At 41.8% G+C, this 14,241-nt stretch overlaps 1 protein-coding gene across 2 annotated transcripts in view; it reads right to left on the bottom strand.

Annotated features, from left to right (window-relative positions):
• Positions 1–4,081: 4,081 nt before the first annotated feature.
• slc4a2b (solute carrier family 4 member 2b) overlaps positions 4,082–14,241 on the bottom strand; it is a 68,709-nt gene continuing 58,549 nt past the window's right edge. For both annotated transcript variants that reach the window (XM_036521577.1, XM_036521578.1), the window contains 13 exons: positions 12,451–12,556; positions 12,045–12,229; positions 11,071–11,287; positions 10,124–10,330; positions 9,716–9,864; positions 9,169–9,363; positions 7,127–7,357; positions 6,782–6,871; positions 6,392–6,558; positions 5,697–5,950; positions 5,227–5,396; positions 4,858–5,031; positions 4,082–4,475 (listed from right to left, as the gene is read on the bottom strand). In XM_036521577.1, the coding sequence (XP_036377470.1) occupies positions 4,395–4,475; positions 4,858–5,031; positions 5,227–5,396; positions 5,697–5,950; positions 6,392–6,558; positions 6,782–6,871; positions 7,127–7,357; positions 9,169–9,363; positions 9,716–9,864; positions 10,124–10,330; positions 11,071–11,287; positions 12,045–12,229; positions 12,451–12,556 (2,226 nt within the window). In that variant the 3' untranslated portion in view covers positions 4,082–4,394. The remainder of the gene's footprint in view (positions 4,476–4,857; positions 5,032–5,226; positions 5,397–5,696; positions 5,951–6,391; positions 6,559–6,781; positions 6,872–7,126; positions 7,358–9,168; positions 9,364–9,715; positions 9,865–10,123; positions 10,331–11,070; positions 11,288–12,044; positions 12,230–12,450; positions 12,557–14,241) is intronic.

The following is a 14,241-nucleotide window of genomic DNA, read 5'->3' as shown; positions in this document are numbered from 1 at the left end:
TTGCAAACTAGTGTCCTCATTGATACAGTAGCTAACGTTAGTTAGTTAATATAGGTAGCTATACTGGAGGCTTACCAATTTGCAAGTACAGTTGTCTCCGTTATATGTTCGGCTTATCCCCTATTAACCATTCATTTGTAAACATTTTATTTTGGAGAAACGTTTTATCGAGCTTTATACTTTATGTAAGCTTTCTGGTTGGCATGTCAACCTAGCAGCGTGTGTTGCCTTGTACACGACGAAAACACGCCATTGCCTTGCAAGACGGGGGAGTGAAGACATTGTAGTCCTAGAATTGGGCGACTCCCACCTCTCTACTGTTGAATTGCAACTGAGTAGCCTACTCTACCATAGTGATCTACATAATTTAAGTATCCGTTGTTACAACTGTCTATCCTGTAAAGTTTTTTAAGCACTCTTTGCTTCATTTATTTCCAGTAGGAGCTCTGTGTTGTTGACGTCAAACTATGTATTTTTGACCAAGTAAAGCGGTGGTTCCATTGTTGCTAGTACCACGATTGAAACTTCTCCAGAGGGGTTTGTGGAACAGGCTGACATCTAGTGGAGATGGACAGCCAGTACCCCAATTTTGGTAGACTGCCATCAAACTGCAGGCTATATTCACAAAATGACACTTTCTGGTTCGCTGATTTTGGTCAGCCATAACCAGCTTAGTTTTGGATGTTCATCATCCTCATAAGATTTCACGATCTTACTGGAAACATCTTGAAGTTCTTCCACTCTTCTTGTTACTATGTGGTCACAATTTAATGTCACTCCTGACAAATACTAATGAAGCCTTGGTTATTTAAGGTTAGAAGAGATTGACAAAGAATGCGTAAGCAAGACATGAGTTATGTGGTGGAATGTTCCTGTTGTGGTCAGAACATCTGAGTCGAGACCCCCCTCTTCAAGCTGTCGCGCTTTCCTGTACCCTTGTACATAAAGGGTAACAAATCGCACATCTTTATATAGAGTTTCAGGTTTGTATTTTTGCACTTTTCATTCTCGTTATAATAGAGATACAGCACTTCACTTACGTGTTATCTTGTACGTTTTTTGTTGTCAGAATTGTGTTTGAATATGCCTGCTTTGTGGCCTTTTGTGAATAATTTCATGCCGTTTTTGTTCAATGTATTTTTACTTGCACTTCTCACCATTGATGAGCGTCTGCTAAATGACAAAATAAAAGTGAATTCAGCTACTGTCTGCTGTCTATAAAATGTAGAAATTTGACATTTAACTGCAGTGTTATTGTGTGGATACACCGATGGAACGATTTTGTGAGTCTTATGAGCCTGTTGCGGGGCATAACTAACTCACACTTACCAGTCACACACCTGCAGAAAGCAAATGCAAATCTTGGAAATTCAAAGCATGGAAAGACAAGGTAACATTGTATATAAATATTTGTTTATTTGTTATCTGAACTACATATATACAGAAAACCATTAAGCAATGAGGGAAAAAAAAACCTAAAAACTGAATTCTGACACCGAGGTCATGACATTTGATTGCAGCAGTGAAGGCAATGTTTGTACTCCATCCTTGGAAACATGAATCCACTCCATCCCCATACATCTCTCTCCAGACTGGTTTTCCCCCACTAAATGCACACAAATATCTCATTTCAGTTGTCTATAGGTCATAAATATTTCTTTAACTGAAAGCAAAGATGAGCTTTGCACACACTTGTGAAAAACACCACCGCATTGCATTTCAGTGACTTAAGACTAATCAATAAGGAACATGTTATACTTTAATAACCCATCACTGTGGAAAAAAGTACTGAAACCACCTGTGCTATGCAAAACTGAATTCATGCTTTGCAAAAACTTCAGACATCAGACTAATGCTCTAAAACCAAAACCAACAAGCTATGTGACCAAGAAAGGGGTCACTTTCAAAGAGATATTTATGAAGCTATTACCAAGTAACAAATCAAAACCTCCAAAAGACTCAGCACATGTCTGGAGTGAAATGGAAACACAGACACCCATAAAACAGGAAAAGACACTGCAGACTCTAGGACACAGACAGCGTATTATTGCTGTGGCGTAGTTATTTTTGTCTGTGGTGGGAGATGGGCATGGGCTGGATCGGAGCACAATGATGAAGACAAACGAGTACATGGTATGTAAAAGAAAATTAGGACTGGAGCTGTGTATATTTAATCAATGCATGTATGGTAGGAATTTCCCTTTTAAGGCCATAAAATACTAACAGACAATACAACAAGACTGTACTTTACTAGACCAGGCTTAGAGTTCAACTGAAATAGTATTCTGTCTTTGATTGGCTCAAATGTCATGCTTGGATGTAAGTGATCCAGAAATACAATTTTTTAATGCCATTATTACACGTTCACGTAAGGACATGATCTTAAAATTAAAAGATGGTGACGAGTCATTTCATTTAAACAGGCAAGATGGATGTGAACATGAAATACACAAACGAAGCAAAGGGCATGAAGAGGGAGGCCAGGTTCATATGAGGTGTATGAGAGAGACAGCCTTCATACAATCCAGTCCTGTACCTTAAGCCATATTCTAAATAACTGGTGTTTTTTTTTTCTTTCCTTGCTTATATAAAAGTATTTAAAAAGTGGAAGCCTCCCACCTAAAAAGACCAAGAATAAAATATGTCCTTTGAAACAGCTGGCATTGGAGAGTTAAACCTTAAATCAAGTTTAATTCTTAACCAAATATGCTGGCATACATAGATTTCAATGAAATGTACATTTCACCTTACTTCCCCCACCTCCCTCTTGTTCATGATTTCCAAAACAATTTAAAAAAAAGGGAGATGGTAAAGGGCAGCATGGAAATAAGCCTTTTCTGATGGACCGATTCATTTGCGTAGCATTTACCTATTCAGGGACAGAGTGAAATAAAATCCATTAATAAAACATGTCATCTAGTCAGGAGCAACGTTTTCTTGACCGTGATTATGCTATGACTAGTTAAGTTCTACTTGCATCCACACAGAAAATTAAAGTAGTACCAGGTTTAATGAAGACATGTCCTTCTGTCTGTCTTCTTTCCAGTCTGTGATCCTCAACAAGTGATCCAGAAATGTAAAATAAAAACTGCCAAGTAATGGATACTAATCATTTTCTGTAACCTGAACATCAAGATGTGCACATAGCATATTGTGTTGCTTTTGAAATATCAAACATAAATGCAGTTTTATAAATCCGTCGGCACTATGTGAAATTAATATTGCAGACATACACAATATTGTATTTACCCATTATAAATTGGCGTGTGTCCGATAAATACTTCGGCCTTCCTACAACTGCTACTGCTGCGTTAGTATTAACACAATAACCCTGTAGGTGCAGGATGTCAGGCTTGGTTAGTGTCTAATACTTAGTGAGGCACTATGCAATAAGCACATGGGCTGTTATGCAGATACCTCTATAATGAGGTCTCAGTTGCATATTCTTCCCTAACTCCTTGTCACTCCAGAAGCCCCAATACCATTCACAAAAACATGCTGTGGTTTCTTCGGTGCTGTAGGTTTCAGCCATGTATGATGTGAGGAAAAATGTACTAAAGCCTCCTGTGAATCAAATATGACTGGACAAAGATGTCTCAATAAATGATAAAGTTGAAATGGGTTTTATCTAATTCAAGTGCTCTTTAAATCTCACCACATGTGCATTAAAGATGCATGTTTGAAAATGACATTGATCCATTTTGACCTGCGGTGTAATGAGAAATCAGAAATGATCATTTAACAACAGTACAAAATTCTCAAGCAACTACTGCTCAAGGAAAGAGAAATGTTGGACATAGTTAGACATGCCCAAAGGATCTTCACTTACAGTCAGGAAAACCTTTAGGATAGGATAAAATGTTATCTGGCACTCAACAGATATGAATTTTACAACGTAATTAGAAGTGGATTTGAATGCAGAAATTGTGTGTATATATACATATATATATATATATATATATGTATATATCACAATCAATTTATTATATATATAATTTATAGATCATTCTCACAGTTTCAAGGGAAGTCAGACTGGTAACAGTAGGCCTCAGAGTAACTACCCAGCTAACACATTCTCCTGTTTGTGTTTCATCGTTATGTTACAAAAATGTCAAAACGTGAACATCATGTTGGGCAGGCTCTGGCCTTGAAAGTTGGGGACCGTTCACTGGAGCAGGTTCCGTAGTGGGATTTTGCATGTACATAGATCCATCAGCAAAATAAATTAAAATTCCTAAATGTTTGTGACAATAATGAAATGGTAATAAGAAAACTGAAATGTTGAACACAGAGCAGCTCTCAGGTGCATGGACCTCTGATGCCCTTGTCTGACTGGCTGGCTGGCTTGAGCGATTGGCAGGCTGGCCACTGACGGGAGTGTGTGTGGGTGTGGCTCACACTGGCATGTGCATCTCGGTGTACTCATCCTGCCCCTCCTTCTCGTCAAAGGTGGGCTCAGCATCATCTGCATCCAGCTGTGGTGAAAAACAGCACATGGTCAAAATCTCTCTGGCAATAGTGTGGTGGTCCTTCAGGACTAAGGATCTGTGCTGACTGGACTCTCAGGAGCTGGTCAGTTGTTTTTTGGTTTTCAGTCCCTTTACACTCATTTTCACTTGATCAGTTTGATTTGATCAATTACAAGAAATTACAAATAAATCACAAAAATTCTGCAAACATTAAAACGGAATTTATGATGACTTCCTTCACTGTTCCCCTCAACTTGTCATGACATATTTACCGTTAAAATAGAATTGGACCAACAGACCCCATGCCCCGTGTTTCTATTTTGGCTACAACCCCATCTCCCAGCCCCCAGATTCCCCAGGCCCCAGATTCCCCCCTCAGGTGACTCACGCATTGCATCTCATGGGCGGTGAAGATGCGGGGCAGCAAGAACATTTTTACAGGGACAGTGAGGATGAGGACGAAGGGGAAGGCCAATGAGGCTATGGTAGACATGACTGCCCACAGCACGGCCAGACACACCATCTGGATACCTGTGAACAGGTGCATCCGCCACGTCCGCACCTGCAAACCATGTGCATCATTGGTTACATCCAGTGAAGACCACAGTGTTGCCAGACATAAGATGGACTGAAAGATGGTTTACACTGTTTATGCACTGATATGCACAAAGATTAGATTGCCATGGAATTTCTGTATATTCTTGTATATTCTTTATTCTTATTGGTTCTGTCCCCCCCTCCACCCCTGAACTCTGACCTTGCGCACAAAGATTTGGTCAGGGTGGTATTTGGGTGGCATGAGTAGCAGCAGGATGCGCTCCGTCAGCTGGATGCCGTTAAGTGACATCACGCCCATGTAAAGGAAGATCCCAAACAGCACTGCTATGGGGATCTGACGCAGGAGGTCTCCTATCACAATGGACAGGCCTAATGGGAAGGGAGAAGGTGGTTGAGCTTTCAGAACAACATTAAGTTTATATGTTACCTCAGTTCTTGCCCGACACTAAAATGGACACTAACCCGGTCACACAAAGTTTTATTCTGGTTATAAATAACTCCCACAGTTTTTATAATTTTTTATAATAATGATTTTATGAAATTTGTTCATATACTTATAAAGGGACCAGGGCCAGTGCCATCCTTGAGAGACTACAAACTTGAATACTCTGCATGGACTGGACGATGGGACAGACGCAGTCTGTGGATCTGATCGTAAGGAAGACCCACCCACGAGAACGGCTACTAGCAACCCGGTCACCCTCTGCTCCTTGACCTCCTGAATGCGCGGCTTGTCTCCAGGGGCGACGGCCTTGCTCATGACGGTGAGGGCGTTGGCGTGGGTGACGGAGCGCACGGTGGCGGCAGCCATCCAGGGCAGCCCGAAGAGGGCGGAGGTCCCGCCCAGTGCCACGATGACCAGCAGGTCCAGGTGGAACCCTGACCCCTTCACCAGCATCCGCTCCTTTTTACTGACAATCAAACTGAGGATGGAGGGGAAAGTGTCACACTTTTACAGTTTTCAAAAGGTTATATACCGTAAAAGATTTTGAGTGACCACCATTTTAACAATAATGATCACTGCTCACTAAAATTGCCAATATATAGATAACTGTGCAACAACACATTGCAGTTGTAAATGTTCAGGTAAAGAGGTTTGAACAAACCCAAACACTAGGCTTTTTAAAAATTGTGACCTTAAGAAATCTTTATATGGAAAATACAACTGGCCTTTTTGGATGAGAACTGCATGGCATTTATGGAGTGATGGGTTTATGCATATCTACACACATGTGCATATAAAAGAGACACATGCAGATTCAACAGATGGTAAGGATGAGTGTAATGAGAATATAACAGATCAACTGTGCTATAAACAAAACGTTTCAGATCTACTTGTAATAAAGGTAGGTAAGGTGTCTCACGTGGTAATCTGTGTCTCCATGAAAATGAGGATGAAAACCAGCAGGGCAGGGAGAATGCTGGCTGCCATCATCCAGATGGGAAACTCTCCGCTCGACCCCAAAGGGTTGATCACCCAGCTGCGCTTGTCTGGGCTGGTGACGGAGAAGCCATGTGGCACGCTCAGTTTCTATGCAAGGAAAGAGCGTCAGTTAGCATGCCCTGGAGCACCAAGTGGGGCTGAGTGTAAACATTACCTGCGTGTGTGCGGAACTGGAGTGTAGCTGTGTTTAAATGTATTCACTCATTTACCATCCGTCCTTTTTGCGTCTGCTGCAGTACCTGTCATGGTGTATGTGAGACAAGGCCTCATTACACTGTAGCTTATACATGTGTGAGGTGTGGGGTCTCACCTGTGTGTAGGTGTCTCGTATGCTGTAGTCTACCAAGACCATGATGAAGATGGCAATGGGTACGCCAAAATCTCCAATCACCCTTCGGAGCTGAGACAGAGAGAACAGTCACGGCTGATGGGACAAAGCATGTGTCATTTTGGAACGATGGATTGGGTTCATTTTGTACTAGAGAAGGACAATATTGAGCAGCTGAGATCAATACAAACAAAATTTTAATCTGGACATGATATTGATTGGTATCTTCATGGTTATATTACTTATCAGTCATTGAGACATCATAATTATTATCATGAATCTGAAATCAACAATCTGTCCCTCAGCAAGAAGGCTGCTCAGACTCACCCTGCCAGGGAAGAAGGCACTGTTCTTGAACTTGCGCAGGTAGAAGGCGATGAAGAAAGTGCCAGACATAAGGACCAGGGAGAGCAGGGCGGTGTTTGGCTTACCAAGCACCTTAATGGGTGTGGTGGCAGTGCTGTTATCTGGTGACAGCACAGTGACACTTCCCGTTGTGACGTTATTTACTGTGTTGTTGTCCAGGGAACACCGTTGCAGGGGGTGCTCCATGAAGATCTGCCCAGTGACACACATTTCCCATTAAACCACGGTCTCAGGCCTTGTCTCAACCCACTGATGCCAACAAAGCAGGACTTCAAGAAATTAAATGCATATGGTGTCCACATTACAAGTTATACTTGAGGAGGATTTTATGTTTTTTTTGTTCCTCTTCAAGTAATACATTTGGAGGTACTCTATAATTGGTGCTTTCAACCTAAACATTTTTATTTGTGGAAAATTCACTCGAGACCAGGGGCAGGCCCCCATGAAAATTCTTCAGGCAATGGTAATGGTAAAACACACATAGTGCTCTACATGTACACACATAATACTGTAAGGCATGTTGTCTGTGTGGATTGTCTCATTGAATGTGTGGATGCTAACAGCATTCGATATCACAAAGTTATAGGAATGCATATTGCTTGCAATAATTAAGAATATCTATCACCATTTTACTTTTCAGCCATTTCTAGATTGAAGTAGCTACATTTTTCTATGTTGCTCAAAATATGCCATATATCTATGCCATATATATCTCACGTGGAATTCCTAAACCAATCTGACTTATCTGTTCTGTTTGGCTTTCATATTCCCTGTCCCTTTACTGTCCTCTCTGCCCCATTTCACTGCCTCTTTCAGCTAGAAGGAAGGAATACAATGTTTTACTCAATACACACAATGCACATTTGAATAGAGTCATAAATACCAATGCATGAAATACTTTACTACCATTAATATTTTTCCCGTTCATTAAGCAAATTCAAATTTTAATATGGCAGTGTTCTTTAGGATTATGGTATTTGGTTTTAACAAACAGCAACACCTTCCAAATGTTGCTTGAGTAGAAACTAGGGTAAAGGATGCCATGGAGAAATTGATGGAGACACATATTTAAATATGGAATTCACCTAATAAATGGGAAAATAATGATCTTAGTTGAAAATCTGCTAAATTAAAGTTTCTGGCACGTCTTTTCTCCAATGAGAACTGCTAAAGTGCTGCATGGATGCATGATGACAAGGCCAAAAAGACACTAGTCATCATACACTCATTGCAGACTCATTGCAGCCTCCCACTTGTCCAGTCATATTTCCTCAACTAAAGCATTTCTCAGAGGTGGCATTTTTGAAATCATAAAACAAAAGCATGACTTCTCTGGCATTTATACTAAAAAAAAAACGGATGCATTTAGCACTTTAATGCTCACCGCAACCACTACTGACTGAATACTGGCTACAGTAATGTGATGGGGGGAAGAAATGGCTACTGCAAACATGACGATTGATGTCATTGACAATCGAGCTTGTCGTTTTGAAATATCAATTGGTATGAAGTGCCATACACTTCAGATAGGAAGTCCCGTTGCAGCTCTGCATGCACACCCGATGCCTGTCTGATAAACCAACAGGTCTCATCAGGGCACCTTCTTAGTCCCAGTAAATGATATGCCTCTCTCAACAAATGATGGGGATATTGATCTCTCATTGTATCCCTTCTGGGATTTTTACTTTGGGAATGACATTTCTACCCATTCCAACCCTTTTGTATCACTCACTATTTGCTGTATAATGAGTAGGTAGTTGACAAATTCAACATTCTAATGAATACTGACAACCAACATTACTGCTTTCCACTCAGTCCAATTCTCCATGTATGATTAACTTACACCACAAATCCCTTGAGGATAAAAATCCCTCAACAGTAATCATTTTTTCTATTCACTTTAAAACAACCATTCCCCAAACACACTGATAGTGCCTCTGAGACTGACTCCCTTTCTAAAAGCCATGGTTTATTTACAGCCTTCATTTCCCTCCATTACTCACTTTTCCCAGCTTGGAGAATGTCTCGTAGATGAAGATGAGGGAGATGAGGAAGGCGAAGATCTCCTGGGTGAAGCGTGAGACAAAGCGCACCAGGAAGCTGCCCTCAAAGGCCACCATGAGGACCACAATGATGATGAGCCAGAAACCGATCCAGACACGACCCGTCAGGTACTCCATGTTGTTCCCTTTGCAGAACTATTGGGCCACAAAAAAGGTCAGACAGACAAGGACACATAAACACATTAGAACATTTTCAGAGAAAAGGTACAATGTGCACAGGCTGTAACAAACTACCTTTGAAGTGCATTTAAGTGTGGTTTTGCAAAAAACAAATTACTTTTACATACTGCCTTCCTTGAGGAATAAATCAAACACCTCCACCATTATTTCTCTTTGGGTTTGTACTTGAGTGTTTCAAGTTCATGACCTTGTTCAGCAGTTTCATACGATCCCAGGGGTTCTCACCCCTAACCGTTAAAGTCCCAAACATAGTGTCCACAGAACACGCCACAAAACCGCCAGTGCCGTGGTAAGGGGCCTGACTCACTGAGTAGAAGGCCTCTTCAAACACCAGCAGGGGGCCAGAGAAGCCCACTACCAGCAGGGGCTGGGCTCCAAGCAGACAGAAGATCACACCCTGCACCGCCGTAGCCACAATCAGCTCTGACACTCCAATCAGACCTTCCGTCTTCTCACCTAAGACAGGTAGAGGGTCACAAAGGCTTAGACTCCAAATAAGACACAGCTTAGACTCCACATAAGCTGGAAATCTCCCTTCCTCCTTTGGCACACTGGTAGGTCTAAATTTCAGTCAGTCAAACTCTCTTCTTAACTCGAAGGGCAAGCTACCCCTCACATTTGAATAAATGGCATGTGGAAACAAGAAGATTCAAAGTCCTATTATACAATGTTAGTCCAGCTGCAGGCCCAGTGCCCTGTCCCTACGATGACTCACCCAGCAGCCCCCCAAATGTGATGGCAGGTGAAAGGGCAGCGAAGTAGATGAAGATGACAGCTGCCATGCACTGGGCGTTCAGGGCATCTGTGAAGTCACTGACGTACTTGGGGTATCGCCGCCGGGCATCCCGGATCAAACCGCCGAATGGCCGTCCTGTCCTCTGCAGAGGGTCATCTTCTGGTTTAAAGGGGGTGAGGAGTGCTTCTGTTGTGTAAAGGTAGAAAGTTAGGCTTCTTTGGTTTTCTCAATTTTCTCAGTTTTGAATACATTACATTGCAGCAAATGGTGTTTTAGCTTATTTCATGAACATTAATTCACCTAAAATACACAGCTTACACCATGTTTATTCAAAATACCAGGAGTAAGTTTTTGTTTGTAGTTTTTGTAGCTTTTCATTCTTACAATAATGGTGATATGTGTTAAATCATGTACATATCTTCGTTTTATGCAACATTTCATGCTGTTTTGTTAAATGAACTTTATCTTTGAATATTGGAAGTCACTCGATACGAGTGTCCACTAAATGACGAAAAAATAAATAAGTGAATATGGGCAACAAGGCAATTCACACGATCAACAGCTTTCAATGACTGTAGAACATGGCCTCCTTTCTGTTTAAACTGGCATACTGATTTTGTGCCCGTTCATCTATGATCAACTTAAACAGGCACACACAAAACGTAGAAGCATAAAACCGTCCTGGACAGTTCCAACCCAAAACTGGTTATTTGAGCAGTCCTGTCTGTTGCCAACATTTTGTTGTGTTGCAAAAGATGTGCGATATAAACACACTGCAACTAAACCTCTACTGAGTGGTGTATCCGTGAGGACAGTTTTCAACAGAGAAAATTACCTTTGTTGCCATTTTGAGAAATATCAATAGCTTAAGCAGCAGGTAGCAAATACTCACTCGATTTGCCTCAGTTCTGAATGCACCTCCGTACCTTTTTCTACAGGACCTTTGAGCTCCTTTGCCAGCAGCTTCTCCTCCTGCTCCTCCCTCTTGCGCAGCATCTCCCGCTGAAAGCGCGCCACGGAGTGCAGCAGCTCGTCGCCCCCCACCTCTGAGGGCGGCAGCACGATGCTGCAGTCCAGGAAGCCGTTGATGGCGTTCAGCAGGTCCTGCCGGTCGTCTGCCAGGTACGCCGACTCGTGGAAGTGCTGAGGAGGAAAAGGAGGAGGGAGTGAGCCGCACACAGACAGGAAGTCTGTCCGCTGATGCATCCCGATCCTGTTCTCTTGCAGCAGTCTATTCATTTTTTCACCTTTTACTTCTAGCCTGTACATACTATGCAAACTGTCACAGTCAGCAATAACATGAGGGGTAGGCAAAGACCTTCGGGTAATAATTTCTCATGATCAGGGTGAGTGAAGTACTTCCTCATGCCAGGCATCACATATGGTACATTCCATCATTTTAGAATTTAGTCCTTGTGTCTTTTCCTTCATTCCTCAGCGAAAAGAGAAGGAGATGCACTGAGAAAAGAGGGAGGTAGGGAGGTGCAAAGGCAGTGAGGTACATGGGAACATCGTTGTCCAATTAAACATTGTCAATTTTATATTATGTTGTATATTATGTTGAGTGGGAATCCCCTACTTCTTCCAGACAGATGTCTTTTTTTTTGTCTTTTTTTTCTTTGGAATGTGTGACATGTGACATGTGTGGGGGGCTTATGTCACAGATCCTTGAAAAGGACAATCTTCCACAGGTAAATACATCTATGCATCCCCTGCTGGAGAAGAAAATTGGGGAAATGTCTCACTTCACATCTCCAATGCAACTGGAACGGTTGATGAACAGATGGTGAAGAGTCACTGATTTCGGGGGTGCAAGAATGTAAGAACTGAGGACAGGACTCAATGTAGCACTTCTGGAATCTTGCCTTGGCCTCTTCTGTATGTATGAAATCCTGCTCACCTTGTCAGACATGAGTGTGGAAATTGAACGGCCAATTTCGTGGTAGTCCATGTTGGTGGTAGAGGGCCCCAGCAAAACGAAGAGGAAGCGGACTGGTACTGGCACCTCCAGGACAGAGTCCAGCTCCACTGCTTCCTGGAGCCGCACAAAGGCCATAGTGGGCTGCTCAAGGAACTCCACACTGCCTGTAGAGGGCAACAGCATGCATCAGACAACCCCAAGCACTTTTAACACCCAAAGTCCGCAGTGTACAATTTGTCATCTGTTTTCATACAATGGAAACCCTACACGAAAAGGGTATGCTGTAAAAGAGGGTTGCACAGAAGCTAGTTGTGAAATGTCAGAACTATTTTTTGCATGCAAGAAAGCAAACGGGACAGTGTCATGCCTGCAAAGACTAACTCACCCACAAGGACAACAGTGGCCTCAGCATTTTCAGGGATCTTCTCCAGCAGCTTCAGCTCATGCTTAGACTTGGACCTGTGCATGCCTATCACCGAGGGAGTCTCCTTCTACAGAAATACAAACACACACGCTTCAACAATAACATGCCTGTATTATCCACAAACAAGACCACCTGCACATATTCCTCTCCGTTAAGATTGGAAGCCAACACCTGCCACCAAATGTATCTCTAGTTGTTCTGCTCCAACATGAATTTGTTTGTTTCAATTGTTTAAAAGCACAAGAACCACATCAGATGAATGGGGGGTAGTAGAGAACAGGACTATTCTGCATACAATGGTGGCAGACATTCAGAGTTGCCCTTTCTTGTTGCCTTGCCTTGGTGGTTCATTTTGTCTAACCCCCAGCATGGCATTTTAACAAATAACCAATCAAAAAACAGGTCCTTACAATCACAAGTGCTAGCGTCCAGTGCTTAAAGAGATCATGTACAACTCACATGCAACAAGCATGGATTTTTTTCACTGGTCACATAAAACCCTTAAGTAGTACACTTCACCTTTTATGAGTCATCACTTCTCTCAAAGTTATTTTTATTGATTTTATCTCCATATTATACACAGGACAATCACAATTCCCTCCACCCCGACCCCTTCATTCCCCCTTCCTATCCGTCAAAACTCCATCAACCCTTCCCTACTGACCATTAAGTATCATTTTGAGCAAATGAATGAATAAATAAAATTTCAGAACTCAGTGCATGTTTTGCATTCAGATAAACTAAGCAAATCAGAGATTTAAGGAAAAAAAATGAACAGACTTCGTATACATTCATGGGAAAATCATCAAACCCACAGGTGTTACAAAGAAACGAAGGGCTACATTGCATTATTCAGAAACTAGAAAATATTTGGAGTTGTGGAGATAGTCAAGGAAAGCACCCAAATCATACAAATTATTTGATCTTTATTTGATCATTATTTGATCTTCTAAAATTGAAGGCATGACATTATGGGAATTTGTGGGCGGGGCAGCTTCCTTCGACTTCCACTACTGCATGACGTGGCAAAAGTAAGGACTTTACATTTTGTTGCAGCTAACCACAACTCTGGGGCGACCCCAAAAAGTGCCAAAAAGGAGGGAGGGTGGGACTCTTTCTGTGTTCCTCAGAAAGAGTCTCAAACAAGGATCTCCAAACATGTTCCAGATTGGGACATGCCGAGAACATCTGAATTAACGGGACATCTACACATGTACACATATCACACCACTGAAGAAAAATTTTGCACAGATGGAACTGTGTGTAAAGTAGCTATGGAATCTAAAGATTTAAAGAATGACAGAGGAATAAGCACAGGTAAACACTGAAAAAGACAAAGGAATTTGAGAAGCACAGTCATTTCAACTGAATTAATCCGTCCAATGAGGGAAATGTTGAAAGGAGACCGCTTGGCGAGATCTTGTTTAGATTGATCAGTTAGTTTGATAGTTTAGCAAAATTATATAATAAAATAGCAGCATGTAACAGAGACTCTGGGATATGTGAATTTATCTTTCACCATCTTTAGTGGTACATTTAGGTGTTGTAATTGCAGAGCTTCAGTATTAATTGGGAAGAGTTCACTCTTGTGGATTTTAATTTTTATCCAGAAAACTAACCAAAGCATTCATGTAGGGAGAAGACTGAAGGTAGAGAAACATCTGGATTACAAACAAGGCAGCAGGTCATCTGTATATAAAGACAGCTTGTCCTTAATGACTCCCCTCACCACACCATTTACCTGCTGGGAGT

This window comes from Megalops cyprinoides, chromosome 2, assembly GCF_013368585.1.
Source record: "Megalops cyprinoides isolate fMegCyp1 chromosome 2, fMegCyp1.pri, whole genome shotgun sequence".
Lineage (NCBI taxonomy): Eukaryota > Metazoa > Chordata > Actinopteri > Elopiformes > Megalopidae > Megalops > Megalops cyprinoides.
Note: the sequence above shows the minus strand (reverse complement) of the source record. Positions and strands in the feature narration are given on the sequence as shown.